We start from the raw sequence: 25,859 nt of genomic DNA on the forward strand, positions 1-25,859 counted from the left end.
ATGCATGCCGTGATTTCGGCACATTAATTATTATAGCACGCGCCGGTAACAGCAAGCATGTGTCATATAACTCATGCCCTAGTTTCCCTTTCCATGCTGCACTTTCTTTGCATTACACACATTATATATTATATTTCTGTGCATTTTAAAATATGCATTCAGTGAGCACGCAAAAAGGACGCGGACTGTCGTGTCAAAAGTGAACTGCATGTGACCACTCGTGTCCAGTGTGTTCACAGAGCGCGCGCGCAGAGTCTCGCGTGCGCCATTTTAGCGCGTCTCGAGCCATCCGGCAAGATGGCGCTCTCGCTTTGTCTGCCCTGATCGGCGTAAAACACAATTTACTTTTACCACCCACGTGAAAATTGACCGGATCGAATGAAAAAACAGCTTTCCTCGCGCGGCCAAAACAGTGACATCTCGAGGATCTGCGCGTGAGAGGAGCATTGAGATCTCCAGGTAGGTGTAGGGATGTAGCCGGGTGATACGCGCGTGCATTTGTGCACTTTACGTCTATGCATAAGTGTTGTGAATACAGTTAGGGGGCGTCATAAGTATATTTTATGATGCATGCAATCCTAACGAAGTGCCTTGCTTTTGTTTTACAAGTAGTTTTCATTATTCACCCTATTGTGTTGATATAGCTGCATTGGTCATGTGCAAGAACTAGGCCTTTCTCCACCAAATTTTCAGTACTTCATTAAAATGGCTGTTTTGGCGTAGATTTAGGGGGTTTGTGTTTTATTTTTGTCTCTCTCTCTCTTGTGTTTTCTTGTAACATTAGCTCGTGTATTGAAAATGAATCAGTGGATAACAGTCAGTGTCAAACAAGTAGCCAAAACATCATGAACAGTCATCTGTAGCGAGACGGTTTGTTTTTTCCACTCTCTTGTCTTATTCATGGTTTTGGTTCGGTGGCATGTTTCTTACTCTTAATGGGAGCACGAGCTGATCGGTTTGTTTATGTTCGCTGTTATCAGTGCGTGTCTTCCGTCCTGTTACCGGCTGTTGTGTTTCGCGCTAATAGGAGACGGGCTCAGTGATGACGCCACCTGCCAATCAACAGAGACCGCTAAAAACTCGCCTCACATTAATAACGGCTTTCATTTTCGGTCATTGTTAGTGTTTTGTTTTCATTTCAGCCGGTCATATTTATTTAGACCTACATTTACGTTTTTACGTTCTGCAACGTCACTTTTATTTGCTTACCCAGTTTTTTTTAGCATTATTTTTTTTTCAGGGGACACATTTCATAAATCAATGGACCGTGTAAATTCGGCTTCCGGTACTATCATTTTGTTATTGTTTTATTTTTAGTTAATAGTTATCTTTATTAAATGCACTGTGGTTTCTTCCACAATATCTTTGGTACTAACTACAGTATTATCATCCACTGTGATGTCCTTTTTTGTGTAATAAAATTGAGCTTTTCTCACACTGATATTCCTTTTTCAGTTCAGTCTGTGGTACTATTGTTTGTAAATGTGAGCTATTGTCTTCGTATGTCTTTGTTTCTTGATACATACTAAATCGTGTGTTTCTTTCAGGTCCAGTAAGCTGAATACATTGGTGACTAAACTTCATGAGTTCTTGGGTAATTCTCCGGACGACGAAAGCATTGATTCTCAAGATATTTCCAATGGTGAGGATAAGTGATGGGAAGTCTTCTCCAAAAAAGCCGATTCCTAGACACTGAATAGTAGAGAGATCGACTAATATTGATTATTTTTTTATAACCAATATCGATTATTTGCATGTTTATGTGTTGCATGTAACAGATATAGCCTACAGAACCATATCCAGTTAATTTACCACTAAGTTACTGTAATTTCACTCCCTCATTGCATACAAAACACACACTTCTAATAGAGGAGTCTGAAAGAGTGCCTAAAAAACAAAGAGCACCATAACTAAAGCGTCTTTTAAAATAAAAGCTAAGCTTTGATTAGGTAAAACTAATTCAAATTTTTTTTTAAAAGCATAAATCATTCAAAACCGCATGAATAAATAAAACTTTGCTACTTTAGTGTAGCTTAGTAATCCCAGTTGCATATTTTTATTTTATTACAACAGCAGTAAAATTAACAGTAGGCTAAATAAATGTACAAAGTTTTATGTTTTCAAACAGAGAACATAAAAGACAGGCAAATCTTATCAACGTTGCATAAATAAACTCATTTTAAACTACAGTTTTATAATGTTTATGTGTTGTTTGATAGGCTAAAAGTGAAGAGAATCATGGAATAAGCATATGCCTACATTACGCATACATTCACTGGAATATGCAAACGTTGTCAGAAAAATAAACAAAATAATGAATACATCATTGCAATTACAGAGTCCATCTAATCTGGCATGTTATCAGAATTATTAATAATGTTTTTTTCCGGTCTAGATGATAAAATTCCTGCTGACAGAATGCTGTTTACACAGAACTTCTCTCGCATAGATCATCATTTTCCACAGAGCTGATATTAATTATTGAGATGTTTATTAGTGAAATAAAGGTTATATGGTAGATGTTAATATAATTTAAGGAGTTTTAAATGAGTGGATCTTGTTAAAAGCTGCGTACGGTGGCCGTGCTGGAGCATTTTCTGATCTATGAACGCGACTTCACAAGACTGATGCTTTTATTTCCAACATGCACTCATTCATGGCTGTTTTATTCCATTCATGAAAAGATACGTCTTTATTCTGACTTTTTCAGTCGAATTACATGACTGAGTTTGTCTCTATTTTTAGCGGCAAGTTTAAATTACATAGGCCTATCAAACATTTATGTAACACATCTTATATGTGCATTAATGGCTGTTATGTTAAAGGAACACTCCACCGTTTTTTGAAAAAGGGCTTATTTAGATAGGTGGGCAAATGCATTTTTGTCTCAGTGCATGCATTGTTTTAGTTTGGAAGGGTCGCTGCTAGCTTAGCTTAGCATAATGAATAATATCCTTTGTTGCCAGCTAGCATGTCCTGAGTAAAAGTGATAAAAAAAAACAAAAAAACACCTAATAATTACTTCTTGTGGCCTGAGCATTCACAACGAGTACAAATAGCGATGCAGATTAAGACTAGGCGATTTCCTGTTCCCGCTCCTCCGTGAGCGATACGAGACCGGTGCGTCTCACAGGTGCCGCTCATCAGTAATCATGCCACCGGCCTCGCGTCGTTCTCCCGCGGCCGTCAGTCTCATGATTGTAAAACATGATGAATGGCGACTGTAGAACGCAAAAGCCGAATCCTGGACATTTTTGGCCATCTCGAAATCCCGGGCAGACTCGTCACGGAGACTCACTAGTAGCCTAGCCTTGCTTGTTGTTTAACTGCGCTCTTACTGGTAGGCGTGGCTTGGGAGTGGCCTCTTAGAGCAGCGAAGCACGTGCATTCTGGGAGTTGTCGTCTTTCATCCACATGAGCCACAAATACATTTTCTGGCTTTTCTCAGTCTAGAAGGCTCCAAATTCAAAAATAATTTCACTTTTCTACTACATACATGACCCATTTTAAATACATATTCATCTTGTGGATACAGGTATCCCTTTAAAGAGTGAAGTAAATAAAGCGAGGAATTCATTCGATTATTCTAGAAATACCAGTCATCATAACTTTAGTTTGTAATTTTTGTAGAGTATATCTTCATAATCGTTTATATTAATCATTTAAAAAAAGCATAAATTTACTTTTTTTGTATTTATTATTTTTTAGTAACTAATTCTCCTGTCCTTTTAGCCTAGAGATGATCATGGGCATTTAGCACCATCATTTAGCGTTATAAAAAGATGAATTCGTTCAAATACATTACCTTCTTTCTCAATTATTTAATTCTGACATAATACTCGACCACGGCTGTTTCTAGTGACTTTTACCGCTGTAAAATTAGGTATCGGAACAGCGAGGTAACGACGTTGATGGGCTTATGATTTCATATAAAATGTGATCGATAAATTCGTTTAATTTGGGCAGTCGCACTAAAAAAGTGTTATTTTATTAAGGGGAATTTAAGGCTTTGTGTTAGAAAAAAAAAAAAGTTTAGTGTGTAATAACTGCAATCTTGTATTATTCCTGAGCCTGTTTTAATGTAAAGTAAATTAAGTCGATTCTATCAACTCCTGTGGTGGGGGAGCTGACAGAATATTTCCCAATAATTGATTGCATTTTAATTTGTGATTGTATTTGACAATGATAGAGATATGTTGTAACTTTTGCTCTTCTCATATTGCAGGTAAAATGGCATCCAGTGACTTAAACATCCCTGATGAGAAAATGAATGAGGTTTGTGTCTACAGTCAGTTCTCTGTAACACTCTGTCCTATTGTGACAAGTTTCATGTGTTAAAGAATGGCGATAATGCTTTTGTGAAAAAACAGCTTTTCCCATCATTCTCTGCAGATAAAGCATCCATTATATGACTGATGCACGTACTTTAGTTTCAATTTGTTGAACTGGTGCTTCCTGTCTTTCTTGTTTCTTTTCGTTCAGTAAGTGTATAAAAGACATGGGCATATTAAATTGAAATCCAGCACATACATTTTATTCCAACAATGTTAAGTCCAAAATCTCCTGAACGCTCATCACACCATTGTTATGATTTCTGAATTGGTGTTAAAATATACAGGTATTGAGATGTCCCTGTGGGCATTGTGGTTAGGACCCGTTTATGCAACACTAATATACGAGGCTAATGTTGCTTGAATAATTGCTCCGTGGACACAGTTTATTCAGATATTATTTCTGTGATCTGCAAATCTTTTTTTAAAACATTTGCACTGTACAAAAGGTTTTTCATACTTAAGAATTTTTTGATATCTGGAAACAAGTCAAAAATACTAAGCAAAATTACCTGCCAATGGGTTAAGAAAAATACTCTGGTTTCTGTTTGAATTAAGATTAATTTTCTTACCCCATTGGCAGATAATATTGTTTGTTTTTAAGCAACTTAATTTAGCAATTTTTTACTCGCTTAATTTTGATTTATTTCCCCAGAAAACAAGACATATCTTATGGCATTTTACTGCTCTAGTAAATGCATCTTTAAATCAGAAGAATCTTGATTTAATAATTTTTTTGGTAGTTGGACTGGAAACAAGACAAAAAATACTAAGTAAGAAAAGCATGTTTTGCAGTGTGGCGAGTTAAGTTAGTGACATGTGGATTTAAAATCACAGAAAATTAACATTTATTTTCTTTTTTTCAGCCCGGTTGCTCCTCCGAAATGACCAAACCCTCATCTTCACGCTCAAAGAGGTTAGTTGGGTTGCACTCATTGTTCTGGCTCTTATCCAGTGAAATAGCTGGACTGGGGAACTTATGCTGGGTTCAGTTCAAAATCAGATGTGGGATATTCCCCAGGGAATTTGATCACCTGATTTTAAGGCCATTAAAATGTCTTCAATATGTGTGCATTTTTTCATCTGGGCATTACATTTTGAGATGAGGTCCTACATCTAATAGAAAAATCTAGCCCTTTAGGCTGAAATCACCGTTGTTACTTAGTCTGGTTTACTAGGCTTGCTGTAGTCTGTGTTTACAGTAATAACCTGAAAGCGTCGCAGCATGAGTCAGATTTACGGTTCATTTACGACAAGAGTAATGAGAGAACATTGACATTGACAAATATCTCCCTATACACAGCGTACGTGTGAATTCGAAGGCGAAAGTGAAAAGCGAACCCACATTCAAAAGCGATTTCCCCGCATACTGAACTTTCTATTCATCAAAGAATAAAATCTATCACAGTTTCCAGAAAAATGTGAACATTGATAATAATCAGAAATGTTTCATGAGCAGCAAATCCGCATATTAGAATGATTTCTGAAGGATCATGTGACCACAGGTTTGTTTTACATTGTAATAATATTTCACTCTTCTCCCGCTCTTGCTGCAGGGTCACAATTAACACGCTGCCTATGGCCATGCATCTGGTAAAATAGATTAAAATAGTTATAAATAAGTAAATGAATGCATAATTACCAATCTGAAAATACATACTCAACTTTAAAAAAAATTTTTTTTAGCATTTTTCTCATTGTACAAAGATTCACAAAGTGCATAATGCAGAAATGAGGCCAAGTTCATACTGTGATAAAATATATTTGCGTAAAACAGCCTGTCCCGTACGGATCAACGACGGTCCGTTACACCCCTGCCTTCATCTATGGATTTCCACACAAGTTTCCAAGTCTGACATGATTTGTGATTTTTCTATTGCACTTTTCCAAATAGGAAATTCTTACTTCCTGAATTTTGAAAGGAACACAGCTCTGATTAGCAACTTGACTTCATGTGTATTGTTTATATAAAAAATACCAAGGTAGGCAAAGACAAACCACGCATGACAAGAGTCATTTGTGTTGAGAATGTTGTTTTTAACAGAATCTGAGAAAGTTCCCTTTAGACTAGGGCTACTCGATTATGGCAAAAATCAATATTGATATAACAAGTCTTATTTCACGATATGGGTCATTTGAAATGTTAGTGAAATTTCACAATTAGCCTATTGATACAAAAAATAATACTAGGTTAATTAATGCAAGTAAAATGTCCTCAGTTACAGAAGACTAGTAAACAATAAGAACTAAGACACTAAATTACAAACAAACTGACAAAAATACAACAGAACAAAAACACATTAAATGTTGCTTTAGGTTTTTCAGGAAGATGTACTAACAGTCGTGTCCAGATAAGTAACAGCCCACAACAGAAATTGAATAAAGTAATCAAATCTAAAATACATTAAATATAGACTAATCCTTATTAAAATGATTCATTCAAGAGCAGCGAGTGATTTTATCTTTTGTTGTTTGATTAACATGAAAGACTGCAGCAGATTTATTAGGCTGCTGTCACTTTAAGAGCTTCACGGATCCAATATACTGATACACACACACTCTTTCTCAACTGTTTACATTCACTTTACCAAACTGGCATTTCGACATATTTGTATGTAGGCTGTTGGATCGTTTAGGCGAGTATCTGAAGCCCATAGTTTATATGCCCCGCGCAGAAAGCCGCCTGGGGAACAGCGTCTCTTTCGTGGCTTAAAGCGCTTTTAATAACACTGTTTAATATCAAGTACGTCCCGCAGTTTAGCAACAGTAGACTGCATTTTACAACACTCACTTATTTGGATGATTTGGATGTCAAGGTTGGGCTTTTAGGGAGGAAGGAAAGTGCACCGCTGTGATGGAAAGGAAGGTGCGCTGGACGAAATGAGGCAGCGGCACAATAATCATTTTACATTTGATTATTTTGTTTTCTTAATCGTTAGAAGCCGAAATCGGAAAATCAATTGCGATTAATCGCACAGCCCTACGTGTTGGTGTTGTATTCCTCTATATCAACTGCCGTTGTTGCTTGCACATTACTTTTTATAACAATTTAGATGTCACAATGCTTCTGTAGTTTTACACATTTTTATGGCCATTCTCTCTGAATTGCATATTCATGTGGAAATTGTGATTTTGGGAGGAATGTTAGACTTTTGAGTTGGAAAAGTGTTTGGGAGGAAAGAGGATATTGATACTGTTTATCAGAACAAACCTGTTGACCTTTCCCCCCCTTTTTTAATTGAAGAAAACCTTCATTTGTGACCAAGCACACTGCCGCAGATGAGCCTGAATGTGCAAATGAGAGTGGAGCTGAACACTGCACAGATGACAGCATGCAGACCGGCCTGGATATTAACAAGTTACCACAAGGTAAGTCCTCTGTTAAGATGATTGAAGCGTGTCGTTTAAGAGCCACACTGAACCTCCTGGCTTCTCGTCACTCAGGCACAGTGGTGGTGAAGCCGGAGCCGGTTGCTAATGAAGCTAAAGATGAATTCAGAGGTCCGGAGTTTCGTAACCGAGGAAGTAAAGTGAAAGAGGACGGACCACGGAAACGTTCGGGTGAGTGAGCTCATGTCTACAGTAAATGATCTCAAGCGCCAGTAAAGTTTATTGAATTATCAGAAATCACGTATGAAATTTTGGCTGTCGTTTATTTGTTATGTAACATATTGCACAAATTAGAGTAACGTGAATGTAGTAGTCCTAAGAAAGATTCCCTTGAATCTAAAGATTACAGCCCAGAATAGCAACCTATGGTGTCATTTTGTAGAGTAGGCCCGAAAAATGTGAGGATTTTGAGTGCAGTTATGTTTTGTGATCATGACACCTTCACCTCTGGAAGTTATTATTTCTATTTTTTGCTAAATGTCACTTATTTGGGTGGCTATATGTGCTTTGGAGTCAGTTGCAAAGTCATCTGCTTAGACGGAGTCAAGTTCACATCATTGATTATTATTCATGCAAAAATATTTTCGGAGAACATCTGCTATTTCAAAGTGAAATTATCATGTCCATTAATCCTCGCTGTAGTTAAAACATTAAAGCACAGCATTCCACAGGAGAAGTGTTCAAAAGCTGCACATTCACTACAAATATTTTATTTAAATTAATTAAAAAAATGTTGTAACTTATGGATAATGATTGCAATTTCAGTGCATTAATGAGAGTGGCATATTTAATCTAAATGTGCATAGACGTAAAAAGAGTTTAAATGATTCTGTTTACTTCATTACTTTGCTCACTCCAGTAAAAGAAGGTCTAGGTTTATTTGATATAAATCCCGATGTGTGAGTGGAAAATTGCGCGCGCACATTTCTATGCTTTTTGTGTGTGTACGCAACATTTATACATCAGGCCCCTGGTCCTGAAGTACATCTAATCTTAGGGTGTTTTCACACTTGAGTCCTCTTTAAAATAACTGAAAAAACGCTCCCAATTAAATCGACCTGATCATCAGTAGTGCACCTAAGAACTTAATAGCGTTTCAACTAACAGATGCATACAAAATGTGTAGTGTTGGGGCTGCTCCAGGACCAGGATTGAAGAAAAACTGCTAGAATATTAGAGTCTAAGGCAGCGTTGCAGTATTACTGTTTTATTATCTTCATTTATTTTTTAATCTCTGACAGACGAGAAGCTCCAGGAGATATTTAATTGCACAGCATGTGGACAACAAGTCAATCATTTTCAGAGGGACTCCATCTTTCAACATCCTGCACTGCATGTTCTTATCTGCAAGGTAGAAGCCAGATTCACTCGTTACAGCCAATTATGCACTTATATCTCTGTCATTAACATGCATGCCTTTTTCCTACAGTCATGTTTCAAGTATTATATGAGTGACGATATCAGCAAGGATGATGAAGGGATGGATGAACAATGCAGGTTGGTGCATAACATTTATTTTTATTTGTTTATAAGCTGGGACGATAGCAACATATTAGTAGTCAATACCAATATTTGTGTTATTTCACGTTTACCACAGCAAAAACTTATACTAAAGAATGCACTGCTAAATGAAAAAAAGTTAAATTAAATGAAAACAGTGTTTAATTTTTCAATTAAATCAATATTGCTTCAATGTAATTATTGCTTTTCATGTAATTATTCAAGTAAACCGTCTGTAATAAAATAAAATTTTGTTTTAAAACCACAGAGCAATGATACATGTTAAGTTAACAGTGTTTTTCAGGTTTCTAAAAGCAGTATCAAGTTAACAATCAGAAATTTGACTAAATATATAAGTGTTACTGTTTTTACTGTTTACTTTTTTAAATTGTAACATTTTCCTATTAACTTGAAAGTCCTGGTGGTTTAAAAATTGTATTTTCCCCAAATGAATTTAATGATTGGATGTTGTATTTTCTTTTCAGGTGGTGTGCAGAGGGTGGCAATCTGATTTGCTGTGACTACTGCAGCAATGCCTTCTGCAAAAAATGCATTTTGCGCAACCTTGGCCGAAAAGAGCTGTCTGAAATCATGAATGAAGAAAGCAAATGGCACTGCTTTGTGTGCTGCCCAGAGCCGCTGAAGGACTATGTTAAAACCTGTGAAAAAGTTTTGCTCAGTTTGGAATCTCGTTCTAAAAAGCCCAGGGGAGAAAGTGACAAGACAAAGCGTGAAGACCGCAAACACAAGCATACCAAACGAGAAAAAAGCGTAGTAAACGGACAGGATTATGCTTCAGACGGAGCAGGAACCGTAACTTTTTCCTGTAAGACGTTGAAGGTTCCCAAAGAGCTAGTCAAAAAGACCAAAAAACTAATCGAGACCACAAACGGTTTGAACCGTACTTTTGTGCAATTCCTCCAGCACACATCAAATGGCCCTGATGCTAAGGCGGTAAGTTATAGACACTTAAAGGCCTTCAAATCAGTTTTGGCGGATCTGAAAATGGCTCATGCAGCTCTTGAGGACTCGCTTGAAAAAGAATTTGAAGAGAAAGGCCTCAAGTTTCAGAATGGAGAGGAGCAAAGACCACCAGACAGTCAAACTGCAGGTAAAACAGTTGTTAACTCGAACCATTCTGACCCCACAACTGTCAGGGAGGATAGTTCGGATTGCCCTACTAAGGACCATAATCCTGTGGTAGAAGAGGAAAACCAACTGGACAGTAACTCAGCTGATGTTGAGATGAAGGAGAGCCTTCCACTCTCGCCAGAAGAAGCTCAGGACTGGTCTGACGAAAGAGACCAATCTGAAGAAAGAGACCAGTCTGAAGAAAGAGACCGGACTGGAAAAAGAGACCAGTCTGAAGAAAGAGATCGGTCTGAAGAAAGAGACCAGTCTGAAGAAAAAGACCGGACTGTAAAAAGAGACCAGTCTGACGAAAGAGACCAGTCTGACGAAAGAGACCAGTCTGAAGAAAGAACCCGGACTGGAAAAAGAGACCGGACTGGAAAAAGAGACCGGTCTGGAGAAAGAACCCGCACTGGAAAAAGAGACCGGTCTGGAGAAAGAGACCGGTCTGAAGAAAGAGACCAGTCTGAAGAAAGAGGCCGTACTGGAAAAAGAGACCGGACTGGAAAAAGAGACCAGTCTGAAGAAAGAACCCGGACTGGAAAAAGAGACTGGACTGGAAAAAGAGACCGGTCTGGAGAAAGAACCCGGACTGGAAAAAGAGACCTGTCTGGAGAAAGAGACCAGTCTGAAGAAAGAGACCGGACTGGAAAAAGAGACCGGACTGGAAAAAGAGGCCAGTCTGAAGAAAGAGGCCAGTCTGAAGAAAGAGGCCAGTCTGAAGAAAGAGGCCAGTCTGAAGAAAGAGACCGTACTGGAGAAAGAGCCCGGACTGGAAAAAGAGACCGGACTGGAAAAAGAGACCGGACTGGAAAAAGAGGCCAGTCTGAAGAAAGAGGCCAGTCTGAAGAAAGAGGCCAGTCTGAAGAAAGAGGCCAGTCTGAAGAAAGAGACCGTACTGGAGAAAGAGCCCGGACTGGAAAAAGAGACCGGACTGGAAAAAGAGACCGGTCTGGAAAAAGAGGCCAGTCTGAAGAAAGAGGCCAGTCTGAAGAAAGAGGCCAGTCTGAAGAAAGAGGCCAGTCTGAAGAAAGAGACCGTACTGGAGAAAGAGCCCGGACTGGAAAAAGAGACCGGACTGGAAAAAGAGACCGGTCTGGAGAAAGAGGCCAGTCTGAAGAAAGAGACCAGTCTGAAGAAAGAGACCGGTCTGAAGAAAGTGAAGCTAAAGATCAGGACATGGCAGATAATCCTGACTTTGAGGACAGCTCTGTGCCGGCGGGTGAAGCGTCTCTGGATAAAGACATTGTGTCTATTCCACCGTCTGTCCCAGAGGAACTCTTTGAGATGGTCGAGAGTCTCGCTGTAAAGAAAGATGATGATGCTGGCAACTCGACCGATTCCAGTGATGGGAAATCGACATCCAACGCCGAGGTTGTGGAATCCAATAAGAGCCTTACAAAGCTAGGTAAAAAACTTGTCGTCAAACTAACGCCCGTTCCTCTTAAAATTACCATAAAGCGAGATAAGAGCAGTGAACGGTCACCGTCAGAAGACATGGATGGGGAGACGTTACCAAAGGAGGGTAAAGAGAGCCGACGCTCCCCCAGGATGAAGACCACACCCTTACGCAAGTCACCGGAGGCGGCAAAGAGCAAGCGTAAATCAAGGTCGTCAAGGGCAAAAGAAGAGCCTGTCGAGGAGCAGTGTGATTCAGACTCGGATGAGGTCCCGGAGGTCCTGCAGACGGCGGCTTTGAAGGCCAGCTCTGATGAGAGTGAAACCGAAAACGGCGGAAAAACTTCTGGAAAACGTACCAAGAAGAAGAAAGTGGTTACCCGCTCAACTGCGAAAGGGAAGCCAAAGCGCAAACTCGATATGGGCTCCTCGGATTCGGAACAGAGTGACAAGTCGTCAACGGCAAAAAAAAGAAGAACCAAAAAGAAGAAAGGCAGGGAATCGGACTCCTCAAACCACAACTCCGAACTTGAGAAGGAGATGAAAAGTCTGGCCAAGATGGGTAGTGGAAAAAAAAAATCCAAAGCCGTCAAAAAGGAAGAGGAGGAAAGCACTAAAGAGGGCAAAAAAGGGCCTAAAAGGTCATTTGAGCGGACACGAAGGTCTCAGAGAGAAAAGGCTAAACCCAAGGAAGAGTCTTCCTCCAGTGACGAAGAGGAGGAAGAGGAGGAGGAGAAGCAGGCTGATAACTCAGGAGAAGACAGTGATCAGCAGAAGATTAAACCAATACTCGAGTCCGTTATGGCTAGTATTGATGGTTTCCATCAGTCATCAGGTCAGTCAACAAAATGGTTGAATTAAGCTAGGTCCCACTCTATATTAAGTGGCTTTAAGTACTATGTACTTGCATTGAAATTAATTTGAATAATTTGATACGATGGACTTATTGTGTACATACATGTTTTTACATTGTACTTATATATTTTAAATACCTGCATGTAATTACAGCTGTAATTAATGTATGTAATTACATTTGTAATTACACTGTTGACCCTTGCCTTATACCTTAACCCACCCTTAAACTTAACCATACCACCAAACCTGTCCCTAACCTTACCCGTATCACACCTCAATAGCAGCAAAAGTGTTTTACAATACAACATGAAGACAATAAGTACATTGTACTTATTTTTCGATGTAAGTACATAGTACTTAAAGCCACTTAATATAAAGTGGGACCTTAAGCTACATTTTATGGCAGAAAGTATTCGCTTATACTCTATTTTAAGTGTAAAATGGTAGAAAAATTTACTAAATTAACCACTGTCCCTTTTATAATAAAAATAATAGATCTTGATTTTGGGAAACATGTCCTGTCACAGTTTCATAGTTCCCATAACTTTTGGCAGAAGTGCCTGCTTTTTGGCGTGTTCACATCGCAGGAACTGGGACGTTTTTCAGTTAAGAACGCCTTTTGGGGGACTAAATTACCTCCTACTTAAGACCAGGGTCAAACCCAGCACAATAGGGTCTACCAGTGATGTTTTAAATATCTACATTGTTTTAAATATATCTAGTCAGCGAAAGAGTGCAAGCATATTCGTCAAAAATAATTCTGTATCTTCAGAATCATGAACATTTTTATTCTGGAGTCTCTATAATAATAATAATTATTATTATTTACATTTATATAGCGCTTTTCTCGACACTCAAAGCGCTATACATAGAAGGGGGAATCTCCTTAACCAACACCAACCTATTGTCCTGTTCATTGGGTTTCCAGCAACAAGTCCTAATGTAATATCAAATTTACCATTTTAATCAACAGTACATTTTTGTTAACCATATGTCTTGGAGTATCGCAATAATATCGTATTGTGAGTTCAGTGAGTTCATGATATGTATCGAATCGTGACATGAGGGCATCTATTTATGACATTATTTTTGATAGCATCCCCACTTGAGTGTCTCAAACTTTTCTTAGTATTGTAGCTTTGCTCAAGCATTTCTTCAAGCATCTTGGAGACGTTGCCGCAGTTCCTCTGGATTTAGACTGTCTCAGTTTTTTCTGTTTCTTCATGTGTCACAGACAGACTCTGTGATGATGAGATCAGATCATACTGGCTGTTGTCAGACTCCTGCATACAAAAAAATCACTTGTGACTTGTGTTTATTGAATTTCATGGCTTTTTCTTGTTTATCAAGGTGATGAAGTTGAATTAAAGGCTGAATCCTCCCAGGTGGTGGATGATGACGATGACCCTGAAAATAGGTATCATTTATACTTACTGTGAATGTGAATATATATATATTTTTTAAGTTTCTGTCTGTTTAAACACCAACACTGTGGGTCTTGCACTAGTGAAAGTTATTAAAGTGCATAAGTGCCTGTATTATGTTTTTTAGGATATGACCCTTCATGTAGTGTGCTGTGCTATAATAGCTGTTTGTAAATGTAAACGATTGGCAAAGTTTCAAAGATCAAAATGTTTCATGGTACACGTATAGATACTGTAAACTTTACCCTTCAGGTGCATCTAATAACAGACCAAACTAAATGTATCTATCTGAGCTTGTTTGTGGTAAAATGGTAATAATACGATGACACTATAAAGCTACAGTACCAACTTTGACAACTTGTTGTTATTTAAAAAAAAAAAAAAAAAAAAATTTAATTCCTGAAAAGAAACAGTTTTGGATATACAACAACAAGGTTTCTGCACGACAGCAACACCTCTGCATTTCAAGACAGTAACTGTTGAAATTATTGTTAATATGCAGAATCCACTCAGTTTTTGTCGTTCCCTGGGGATTGAACCCATGATCTTGATGTTTGTAGTTACTTTGATGCACTTCATTCGGCATTTGATTAAGATTACCATGAAAATATTCTAGACTAGACATTCATAAGTTAAAATAAGTTGTATTTTTATGGACTTTTGGCCTAATCTTGTTTCTGTCTCTTCTAAAAGAATTGCCAAGAGGATGCTTTTGGCGCAGATCAAAGCCAACTATTCGTCTGGAGCTGATAGTTCATCGGATGATGAAAACGCAGACAAAGAGGATAGGGAATCACGAAAGAAAGGAAAAGATGGTGCAAAGGAGCAAGACGAAAGCGGTGAGTTAAGAATGAATTTAGATTTGAATGCAGTTTATAAAGCAGATGTGTTCTTGTCATGTATAATGCATTGATGTTCCGTGCAGAGAAAGAGGAAGAGGACGAAACTTCAGACTCAGGCTCGGATGTGGACGTGAAGAAAGGTGGACGCAGGCACCATCTGCTGCGTAAGAAGTTGACTCTAAGTGAGGGTGACTCTGATGAAGAGACCCCAGTCAAAAAAAAGAAAGAAACCAAAAAGAGAGGCAGGCGGAAAGGTCAGTGTCGAGTCTAGACGTAAGCCGGCACATGTGACTCCTCTGAAGTGTTGTTGAATGGTTTTATTGATGTGTGTTTGTGTAGTTGACAGTGACGATTCGGCTGACTCGGACTTTGAGCAGTCGCTCTCAGGCTCCAGTGATGCGTCAGTGCTCAGTGAGGCTGTGAGTGAGGAAGAGGATGAAAACAAGAGCAATAAACGCAAAACACGGTAAGGATGGCAGCAGTTCTGTAGTGCCATGCCATGGCGTAGCTATCGACACATTGGCTCGCGAGTCCCTGATCCACTAAACTGTCCCACATTTAAGAACGAATGCAAAAGGCATAAAGCAGCAGCATCTGGATGTTAAATGGATATTCACCCCATTAAAAAAAAAATTTCTATCATCATCTTACTTTAGTTGGGTAACCAAACAGTTCACGGTAGCCATTGACTTCCATAATATTTATACACTCTCACAAAATTTCTTCTTCTGTGTTCAGTAGAAGAAAGTAAGTTTGGAACAACTTAAGGGAGAGTAAATGATAACAGAATAAAAAAATTTGGCTGAACTATCCCCTTAATGTCAGTCAATTGACCCCAATGCAGCTGAGACAAAGAGCAACTCTGTTTCTGCTGGCCAGGCAGAGCATCACGAGCGAAACGCTCCACTTTTGACAACATCTATGCGGTACAGACCGTCAGTTAGTGCATAAGACTTACAACCCAGACGAGGTACAATCACTGAATGCATTTATTATGGTGTATAGTTAGGCCTATGCTAAAATAAATACCTGATCATTGTGGATGTGAAATACCACTGACATTTCCACCAATTTGTTTTGTTTCTCATAATGGTGCAGTGTTGTTGTGGGGATACTCTCTATTTCAAATGGTCAAATTTAGACATTCTACTAGTGTTGTCAAAAAATATTGGTATTTCGAAATGTATCGATACTGAAATATCTTAAATGGTTCCAATCTCTCTGATGGCGAATTAACACACGCTCTCTTCCTCTCTTACTCGTCTCATTCGCTTTCAATAAATAGTGCTTTGTATTGCGCATAATTTTACTCATTCCCGCAAGTTTCGCACTCACACCAAAAGCTTGTTCACCACCGACCTATAGTTTTAAATGGCGCTCTCATAAAGCCGCCTTTCTAACAGCTCGCGAGTACCAAATATACTTCTTTTTCATGGCGTATTGCGCTTAAATGGTCAAATACATTAGCCTGGGTTTCCCCATACTGCCTTTGCGCAGCACGATTTTATTCACGCTGAAAGGCAGTCTGGACACCATGGACCAGATTTTCGCCTCATCTAGGGAACCAATCACAGAACGGGGAGGGAGCAGCAAGACGATGACGACATATATGCGACACAACTAAGCAGTTTGTTTATATCCATATATACCTTCGACCCTCATGTTTATCTTGCACAAACAGCAATAGTCGCTGAACGTCATTGTTTACACAAAAATATCTACCCATCGTCTTCTTCCTTGTCTAATTTCTGTCACTCTACATACGTCATCTGGTATAATGGAAACGATTGGCTATGAGCTACGTACAGGCGCTTTTGATAGACATTCTTAGCACCCAATAAACGGCGCCGGGCATTCGTAAACCACGCCTCAAATACGAGAAAATGCACATGTGGTTCCCAGACCCAAGTCTTAACGAGAATTGGGTCTGGCGTTAGCCAGGCTACAAATACATAAAAAAATGTTTTAAATGCCCATCTTCCTGAGTATTCCGCTTAAATACAGTCAGTATTGGACCATAATTGTAAATGGTTTCGAGAATAGGCATGTTGTGTAACCAACCGTTGATCCATGCATAAGCTCTTAGTGACAGCAGCCTATTATTCCTGCTGCTGTCTGTCATGTTAATCAAAGAACAAAAGACCAAGACAATCACTCTCTGCTCTTGACTGAATAACTTTAAGTGTTAATCTGTATTTAATCTGTACAAGGAAAACTATCCAGTGTTATTTTACATTCGATTACTTTCATTTCTCTAGTATTTCTCACCTGAATATACTGTTGAAACGCATGAAGCCGTGTTTATTTAATTTGTCTCTTTATTCTGTTGTATTTATTTGTGCTATCATTTGCAATTAGTTTGTTTGTTCTTATTTTATATTAATATAAAATATAATAACAATTGTATAATATTAATATAAAATATAATATAATACAAATATAAAATTTATAATAATATTAAATAGAATTTAATTCTAAAATTGTTTTAAAATAATATAAAATTGAATTTGACAAGACTGTTTACTTGTCGTTTAAAAAAAAAAAAAATTATGTAAGCTATTACTGCAACATTACCCAAATTATTAAACAATTAAGAGACGATAAAACATGATCTGTATGGGCGGTATACGTGAATCATATGAGAATGTTTTCTGAAGGATCATGTGACACTGAAGACTGGAGTAATGATGCTGAAAATCCAGCTTTGATCACAGGAATAAATTACAGTTTAACATATATTCACATAGAAAACAGATATTTTAAATTGTAATAATATTTCACAATATAATGTTTTTTACTGTGTATTTGATCCAATAATTGCAGCCTTGGTGAGCATAGGAGACTTTTTTCAAAAACGTTAAAAAATCGTATTGACCCAAAACTTTTAATGGTAATGTATGTTTTAAGTGTCTAGTCTCAAATCAAATGTGCAGATAAAAAAATGTCTCTCTGGCCACATTCCCTTTTCATAAAATCTTCTGCTTAATAATTATGGATTTGTTTTTTTTTACGACAAATGAATCAATTATTGTTTGCTGAGGTAAACCAAACTTACCAAACATGTCCTGGTAACACTTCTAGATCGTCCAAGAAAGCAGGCAAAGACGGTGAGAGAAGTTACCAGAAAGAAAAGAAAAAACGACGTCGCATTAAGGTTCAAGACTCCTCATCCAGTGCCAAGGTGCCGTATATATTACACATCTATTCAGCACGATGAATAAAGAAACTGCTGATGTCTTTATGTGAAGTATGTTTGGTTTTTCTGCTCTACAGAGTGGAGAGGAAGGGGATGGAGATGGTGATGGTGAGGAGGACGGGGATGACAAAGGAACACCCAAAAATCGCAAGAAGATCCGCAAGATCATTAAAGATGACCTTCTGCGGACAGAGACCCGGGATGCCCTGAAGGAGGAAGAGGATAGGAGGAAACGCATTGCTGAGAGGGAGCGCTTGAGGGAGAAGCTACGAGAGGTATACACATCTAAGATGCAAATATTTAGGGCTCAGAAACTGTTCCTCTGTATTATAGTTTTCATCTTGTACAGAAAACTCAAAGCTGGGCCTCTTTGGTTTCAGACTATCGTGGTGGAGGAGTCGTCGCAGATCGCGTGTCCCATCACCACAAAACTGGTGCTCGATGAGGACGAGGAGACCAAGGAGCCAATGGTGCAGGTTCACAGGAACCTGGTGACCAAACTCAAGCCCCATCAGGTGGATGGTGAGTTATGCAGACGTATATTTTTTAATGCTTTGGTTATAGCAACTTTTTAGCAGTTCTATTGTGTCCCTGAAAAGGGTTAGCTGAAGTAAATCAATGTTTAAAGTCATCATCAAATAAAAATTTACACATTTCTTATTATTTTTTAACAAGAAAATAACTTTCTCCATCTCTAAAACTAGTAAATGTCACTAAATAAATCTCCATAAATCTTTACCCAGAAATGCCATGTCAACTAGTAATTTAATTTTTACTTTATTTTTTTGGGAGTAACAATTTTTTCATGCATTGATTAGTTGTCTAAATATAAAAAACAAAAGAAGGAATCTGTGCACCAAAGTCTTAGATCCATTGAGAAAAAGTTAATGAAGATTCAGCGTGCTAAAAAACTAAACAAAACAGTGACTCTGCCTAAAAGGGAAAAAGAAACAACAGACATTTCAGTCCATCTTGGACTTTCTTCAGTGCTTTTCAATTTAAATAAACTGCATACATAGTTCAAGGCACTAATTGGAGACACCAGATAATTGACCAAATGAGTGAATAATGTTAATCGCACATGGGTGGAGTAATCCAGTGCACATGCTACAGCAAAAACACAATAGAGGGATGGGAACGACATCTATTTTCTCAATGGATCTTGGATTTTGTGACTAGTTTGGCGTGCAGATATCCCCATTATTCTGAACGTAAGATCAGGCAAAGCCATTTTAACTTAAATGTGCCACGGTCTCCGGGGTCTCGTTCGCTTCCGGTTAAGATTCGGTAAAACAGTCCGTTATTTTGCTTAAATAAATCATATTTATCCTATTATTTTAATTGTTTTCATGATCATAAACACTGGTTTATAGCATTTTTTTTCTCTTTCTTTCTTTTGTTATTATTCCCGTTATTTACCTTTAGCCGCAAATGAATTGAAAGTCTCAGCACATTCACAGAAAACGGCTTTCTTCTGCATTGCTAATTGGTGGCTAATTCATATTTAATTAGTTTTAGTCCATCATAGTGTCCTTTTCTAAGTGGAGGACACATGGACAAACACAGACACCAAGTGATGTCTTGTTTGTTCTGTTTGCAGGTGTGCAGTTCATGTGGGACTGCTGCTGTGAGTCGGTGAAGAAAGTAGAGAAGTCTTCTGGCTCCGGCTGTATTCTGGCCCACTGCATGGGTCTGGGCAAAACCCTCCAGGTAATTGTGTTTGTTTATTTATTTATACCATCTTGTTATAATATAATGCAATGAACAGCTGTAAATGATATTGGTGTTGTGATTACGCTGTGGCTGGACTGCGAGTGACTGCTGTTCTCTCGGTGTCCTGCAGGTGGTGACGCTTCTCCACACTCTTCTTCTGTGTGAGAAGCTGAACTTCTCCACAGCTCTGGTGGTGTGTCCTCTCAACACTGTGCTCAACTGGCTCAATGAGTTTGAGAAGTGGCAAGAAGGCCTGAAGGACGAGGAGAGTTTAGAGGTAGAGATTTGGTATTGTATTGTGTAGATCTTTCCATTTAGTCTTTACCATTATTTGTTAATCACACGGGTCCATTTGAAACTCCACACAAAGGATGTTGAAGTATTATATAATGAATGTTACAAATAAATATAAATTTAAATTGAAGAGACACACACGGGTGAGTGACATGTATGCAATTTCCCTGTGAAAATCCCATCAGGTCTAAAATATAAATGCTTAAAATAGGCTTACTATAGTGAATCGGGCAGAGACAAAAACACATTTTGGAAGGATTGATGGATGTATTGACTCGTTATTAAAATTTTGTAATTTGAACAAAGTTTCATAGTGTACCTTTAACAATTGCAAGTGTTGAAACATTTTCTGCCCCTTGTCCAATGTTAGAGATGCACCGATTGATCGGCTGGTGACCGGTGTCAGTCTGACATGCAGATTTTATGCCGGTCAGATGCACTTGGGCGCCACATGATTAACATCGCGCAACATCACACGTGCACACGGGCCGCACATGTATGAAACCTCCTGAATTACGGCTGTTTCACACCGCAAGCGTGAGCGGCGCATATTTTTTCCCTGTGTGCATGTTAATCAATGAGTGCATTCACACCGCTAGCAGGAGCGTCGTGTGAGCAGCAGTGAAGCGGGTTTCGGCGCAGAATATCTAAAAATATCTATTTTTGCTGCGCTGCTCACACTAAATTAAAGTGAAAGCACTTTTGATGGACAAAATAAATATGATTTCACACAAAAAGTGCCCAAAATGCACATAATTTGCATGTCTAGTGTGTTTTAACAAGAACTGGAGTAGGCTAGTTCAGAAAAAAAAATTAAGACTCAAAAATATTTATAGAATATTTACCCAGTTTTTATTATTCAGTTTGGGTAAAAGTATATGGTGTTTTATAATACATTTTTTTTTTATAGAAAATAAACATTTGTGTGTGCTGTAAAGTGGTTAGAAAAAATTTAATCGGAATCAGCTAAAATCTCTATCGGCAGGTCAAACTCAATGAGAAATCGGAATCGGCCTAGAAAATTGTAATCAGTGCATCTCTATCCAATGTTAAATCCAATGTCCAATGTTAAATCATTGTTTCAAAAATCACAAAAAAATTAAATGTTGACATTTAATCTCACCCTATGTCGGTGTCTTTTCCCTCTCTGTGTCAGGTGACAGAGCTGGCCACAGTGAAGAGACCTCAGGAGAGAGCGTACGCTTTACAGCGCTGGCAGGAAGACGGCGGCGTCATGATCATAGGATACGAGATGTACCGCAACCTCACGCAAGGGCGCAACATCAAGAGCAAGAAGCTGAAAGAAACCTTTCAGAAAACTCTGGTTGATCCAGGTGAAGTTACTGCATTTATGATAAAACTGGAAATATCAGCTGGTAAAAATGTTCAAATAGGGATTTTCAGTCCTGGGAAAATCATTGAAGTGAATAAAACTGACATGCTGCTGTAAAATGTTTAATTTACTATAACGTTATCTTTGTGTTTTGATGCACAGGTCCAGATTTTGTCATCTGTGATGAGGGTCACATCCTGAAGAACGAAGCGTCTGCCGTCTCCAAAGCCATGAACTCCATCAGGACTCGTCGGCGGGTGGTGCTGACGGGAACGCCACTGCAGAACAACCTTATCGAGTGTAAGTCACTCTTTCTGTTGTGCTTAAGATGGTCAAATGATGGTTCAGTACATGCTCTTGATTTGAAGTCACAATTCGGGCATGTTTTCAGTACAGCAGTTTTTCTTACTTATTAAACACTTATTATTAAACGGTGGTTTACTGAACAAACTATGGTCTCTCCTATATTATCTGTTATAGTATTGCTTTTGTTCAACATGGTTGTCTGTTAAAAAGTAACAAGCTGAACTTAAGATTTAAAAATTGTACTTATAAGTTGGCACCCCAGAAAAACCCAGTCAATCTGCTACACTGTCTTTACATAAAAATGTCTTGTCAATACTGTTGCAACACTCGTCGTACTGCAGTGCTGTTTTAAATGGCGGAAGTGCTTCCCCTTTTGGATGCTAAATGTGTGTTTTAGTCCGAATTATTGCACTCCATCTGTTTGGCACGCATGCGTGATCCAGTGATCATTCAGTGAAGTCTGTGAAGGATTTCTAACGTTTACAGATAAGGATTGTAAAATGTAATGCGCTGAGGAAACCACATGTCAAATGCATTAAACGGCGCACACAGGGCAAGCCGCTTTAAACTGTTGGCTGAATTTTATGTATAATGTATGAATTTGAATATAATAAAGGACAACTCGGATTATTCACTTTTCTCACAGAAGCTCACTACGCATCTGAAAAATAGCAAAATGCAGTTTATCAATATACATACACTATCGTTCCATCATTAAAGAGAAAACCGTTTCAAATTATGTTCAACACACAAAAGTTGCGTACAAGCAGTTGTTAAAACAATGCTGTATTCGTATGGTACACGTGCCGAACCTGAAAGGCCCAATTTTTACACTTTTATTTTTTTTAAGTGAACGTGGTTATCAGCCAATGCCTTCATCTCAAAATTGCCAAATATCAGCTAACATATTCGTTGAAAATTAATCATTAATAGCTTATAGATTGAGCTTCCAAATGGCCCTAGGTTCAGTGCTCCTTGACACCCGGAAATTGTTGCAACTAGCCAATCAGATTGGAGCCTGTGATTGCAGTACTTGAGAGTGATTTATGCCTCATAGTCAGTGGACGGTTCATGGTTTTGCCATTTGTAGTGAAAAGTATGTTCTGAATTTGAAAAGGATTCTTTAAACACTTCAGTTATGACAGAAATAATTTCTGGGAGTGTAAAAGTGTAATTTTCTGCCCCCAGATCACTGCATGGTGACCTTCATTAAGGAGAACCTGCTGGGGTCAGTGAAAGAGTTCAGAAATCGCTTCATCAACCCCATCCAGAACGGCCAGTGTGCCGACTCCACGCTCGTTGATGTCCGTGTCATGAAGAAGCGAGCGCACATCCTCTACGAGATGCTGGCGGGATGTGTCCAAGTAAGCCAAATCACCACAGCCAGTTCTCTGTGTTTTGTTGTTTTATTAACATTAAAGGAATAGTTCTCCCACAAATTTTAATTGTCATAATTTACTCTCTCAAGTTGTTTTAGACCCGAACAAGATTCTTTCTTCTGTTGAAAATAAAAGTTATTTGGAAGAATGTGGGTAACCCAACAGTTGATGTACCCCAGAGACTTCCATAGTAGCTTTTCCTACTATGATAGTCAATGGGGACCAGCAACTGTTTGGTTACCCACATTCTTCAAAATATCATCTTTTGTGTTCAGCACAAGAAAGAAATGAATACAGGTTTGGAACAACATTAGAGAGTAAATAATGACAGCATTTTTTTGGGGGGGGGGGGGTGAACCATTTCTTTAAGGACAAGCGGCAGCATGTTTGCTATTGGGCTACTGTCTCTTTAAGATCTGCACGCGACGAGTCTAATATACACGCATTTGATAAGCAGATTTTCTCTCAATTTTCTCTGTTTGCTTTCACTTTAGACATAACCAACTTTGTTTATGTAAACCTTATGTGTATTTGCCAGTATTAGCGCAATAAGACTCGAAAGATAACTTAGTCCAGTAACCAGACGCTGTTAGAAAGGCTTTTAGTGCATGTGTGCTTCGAGTGTATGCGCTCAGAAAAGTGCACGTTAGAACAGCACATCAGCGCGTGAATGACATGTTTAACCAGCAAGGCTTTAAAGCACATGCAAATAATGAACTTTTGTGAACTGCATCCCGTTACTCTGCGTTAACATTCGATGTGAATATACGTCGCGCTGTACAGTATGTTGAGACGAAGGCGCCAGAACTGCAACTGATACTACGATATTTCTTAAAAAGCAGATCGTGGAGACATTTAAATCGTCCACGATCAAAAACCGTGATATCGCACACCCCTACTTGAATATCGTGCTTTTATTTATCTTAAGTCATGGTTTTACACAATACCGGTCTATAAATGAGTGAAATATTCAATGCTTGTTTATGATGAGCAGACTTTTAAAAATGTGTTGTTGTTTTTGTCCCACAGAGAAGAGATTACACTGCCCTTACAAAATTCCTGCCACCAAAACACGAGTACGTGTTAGAGATCCGGTTAACACCCATTCAGTGCAAGCTTTATCGGTACTATCTGGATCACTTTACAGGTACGACTCTACGTCATTCTGTTCATTGCATGTTTGCTCTTGGTTGTTAAAAGCAGCTTGAATAAAAAAAAAATCCCTATTTATTATCATAATAAAAGTCTCTGCAATCGTCAGTGTAAATATTCATAATCTTTTATCATCGTGACATTTATTTCCCCACCTCTGCAATGACGTTTCTGCTGACGTGACAGACCTACATCTGTGTCCTGCTGAATATTCACTTTCACTCAAAGATTTTACATTACGAAAGTTAAATACGTTTCGTGTTAAGTTTTAATCAAGTCAATTGTGATCCACATCATAAAGTCTGTCAGCTTAAACCCTGAAGTCTCCTGAGGTGAAACCAGCTTTTCCCCACCGGCTGAATAAAGTGGTTTCGTGGTGTTATAGTTCAGGCTGTGATTGTTCTGAAGCAGCTCTGCATCTGGGAAAGAGAGAGAGAGAGAGCGAGAGAAAGGCAGCTGGCACCAGGCCGTGAGGCTATCTGAACAAATTCCCACGTCCTTATCTAATGAAGAGCTTGGGGAGAGTTTCCCAGCCGGGGGCTCATTAGTCCGGCTTTCCTCTGAGCCGCTGCTTTGCTCCTGCGCTGCTGTTGTGACTGTGGGTGCAGACCCCCAGAGACCACCAACCAGACACCGTCTCTCCCTTAATGCTTGCGCTTTTGTCCCGGTGGCCTGCTTTAGCCAAACCCTGATCCAATTTCATGCTGCATTTAGGTGAACTCGCATTCAGCGTTTTACACTCACTGCAGTGTTCACAACACTACAGTCTGTGACATTTCTTCTATCCCAGATTTGACAGCAATGACTGTACTCTGGCCCTGTGTCTGCCTGGTATTGGGATGCAAAAATAAGATAAGAAAAATAAGATTATTAATTGCGTATCATTTGTCTTTTTTAAAAGAACGTAATTCAACGTAATTAGAGCCCTATAAATTAAAAAATTTCCGTTTACATTTTTCACGATTCCCCCCACCCCACATTTTATTCTTTTGGATTCTGTTTGAATGTTTACATTTCATTTTATTAGTCAAAAAACATATCTAATTAATTAAAATATAAGCTTATACAATTAGTAAATTTTTCGGGCTCTATAAAATCTGTTTTATACATTTTTCTGTATTCAGCTTTTAATGGTTTAATTAAGTATTACGTCAAAAAGCATGTGTAGGCAATTGAACTCTTTAAACTTATTAAAGATTTTTTGTAACATTTTTACAATAGTAGGGCCCTATGAAATAGTTTATTCCGACAAACAAAATTCAGAAACTCAGTGCTAACTACTTGATTTTTTTATTTAATACAAATTTATAATGAAAGACTGTGGTAATCAAATAATAGGCATAAAACATAAATTGTTCAGGCATAAAACTTCCACAATTTAATAATATTGTGCATTTATCCAAATGAAAATGTAACAATTCTGTTTATTTTTTGGGCAAACAATGGGATGCTACAGAAGTCAACTTTGAATATTATTCTTGAATATTACTTAGAAAATTCTTTCATCATTTAAAAATGTTTTTTATTTTTATTATTATTACTTTTAGAAGTGCATTCTACTTTGCAGAGTTAATGAACACCAGTAAACTGAAACTCTTTGCAAGCTTTTAGGTAA

General features: G+C 38.3%; 1 protein-coding gene across 2 annotated transcripts in view; it reads left to right on the forward strand.

The window, feature by feature from the left end:
- The first annotated feature begins 216 nt into the window (after positions 1 to 216).
- atrx (ATRX chromatin remodeler) overlaps positions 217 to 25,859 on the forward strand; it is a 54,732-nt gene continuing 29,089 nt past the window's right edge. Inside the window, exons 1-22 of one of the 2 annotated variants that reach the window (XM_079630229.1) lie at positions 217 to 459; positions 1,548 to 1,642; positions 4,226 to 4,275; positions 5,198 to 5,247; positions 7,576 to 7,700; positions 7,776 to 7,892; positions 8,963 to 9,072; positions 9,151 to 9,218; positions 9,707 to 12,585; positions 13,956 to 14,022; positions 14,723 to 14,868; positions 14,955 to 15,125; positions 15,211 to 15,337; positions 17,953 to 18,052; positions 18,145 to 18,342; positions 18,448 to 18,589; positions 19,668 to 19,777; positions 19,911 to 20,057; positions 21,231 to 21,408; positions 21,570 to 21,707; positions 22,902 to 23,077; positions 24,122 to 24,239. In XM_079630229.1, the coding sequence (XP_079486355.1) occupies positions 4,231 to 4,275; positions 5,198 to 5,247; positions 7,576 to 7,700; positions 7,776 to 7,892; positions 8,963 to 9,072; positions 9,151 to 9,218; positions 9,707 to 12,585; positions 13,956 to 14,022; positions 14,723 to 14,868; positions 14,955 to 15,125; positions 15,211 to 15,337; positions 17,953 to 18,052; positions 18,145 to 18,342; positions 18,448 to 18,589; positions 19,668 to 19,777; positions 19,911 to 20,057; positions 21,231 to 21,408; positions 21,570 to 21,707; positions 22,902 to 23,077; positions 24,122 to 24,239 (5,212 nt within the window). In that variant the 5' untranslated portion in view covers positions 217 to 459; positions 1,548 to 1,642; positions 4,226 to 4,230. Of the gene's footprint in view, positions 460 to 500; positions 871 to 1,547; positions 1,643 to 4,225; positions 4,276 to 5,197; positions 5,248 to 7,575; positions 7,701 to 7,775; positions 7,893 to 8,962; positions 9,073 to 9,150; positions 9,219 to 9,706; positions 12,586 to 13,955; positions 14,023 to 14,722; positions 14,869 to 14,954; positions 15,126 to 15,210; positions 15,338 to 17,952; positions 18,053 to 18,144; positions 18,343 to 18,447; positions 18,590 to 19,667; positions 19,778 to 19,910; positions 20,058 to 21,230; positions 21,409 to 21,569; positions 21,708 to 22,901; positions 23,078 to 24,121; positions 24,240 to 25,859 lie in introns of those variants that run through there. The other variant, XM_079630230.1, reaches the window with a different exon arrangement.

Source organism: Phoxinus phoxinus (assembly GCF_949152265.1).
Source record: "Phoxinus phoxinus genome assembly, chromosome: 12".
NCBI classification, from domain to species: domain Eukaryota; kingdom Metazoa; phylum Chordata; class Actinopteri; order Cypriniformes; family Leuciscidae; genus Phoxinus; species Phoxinus phoxinus.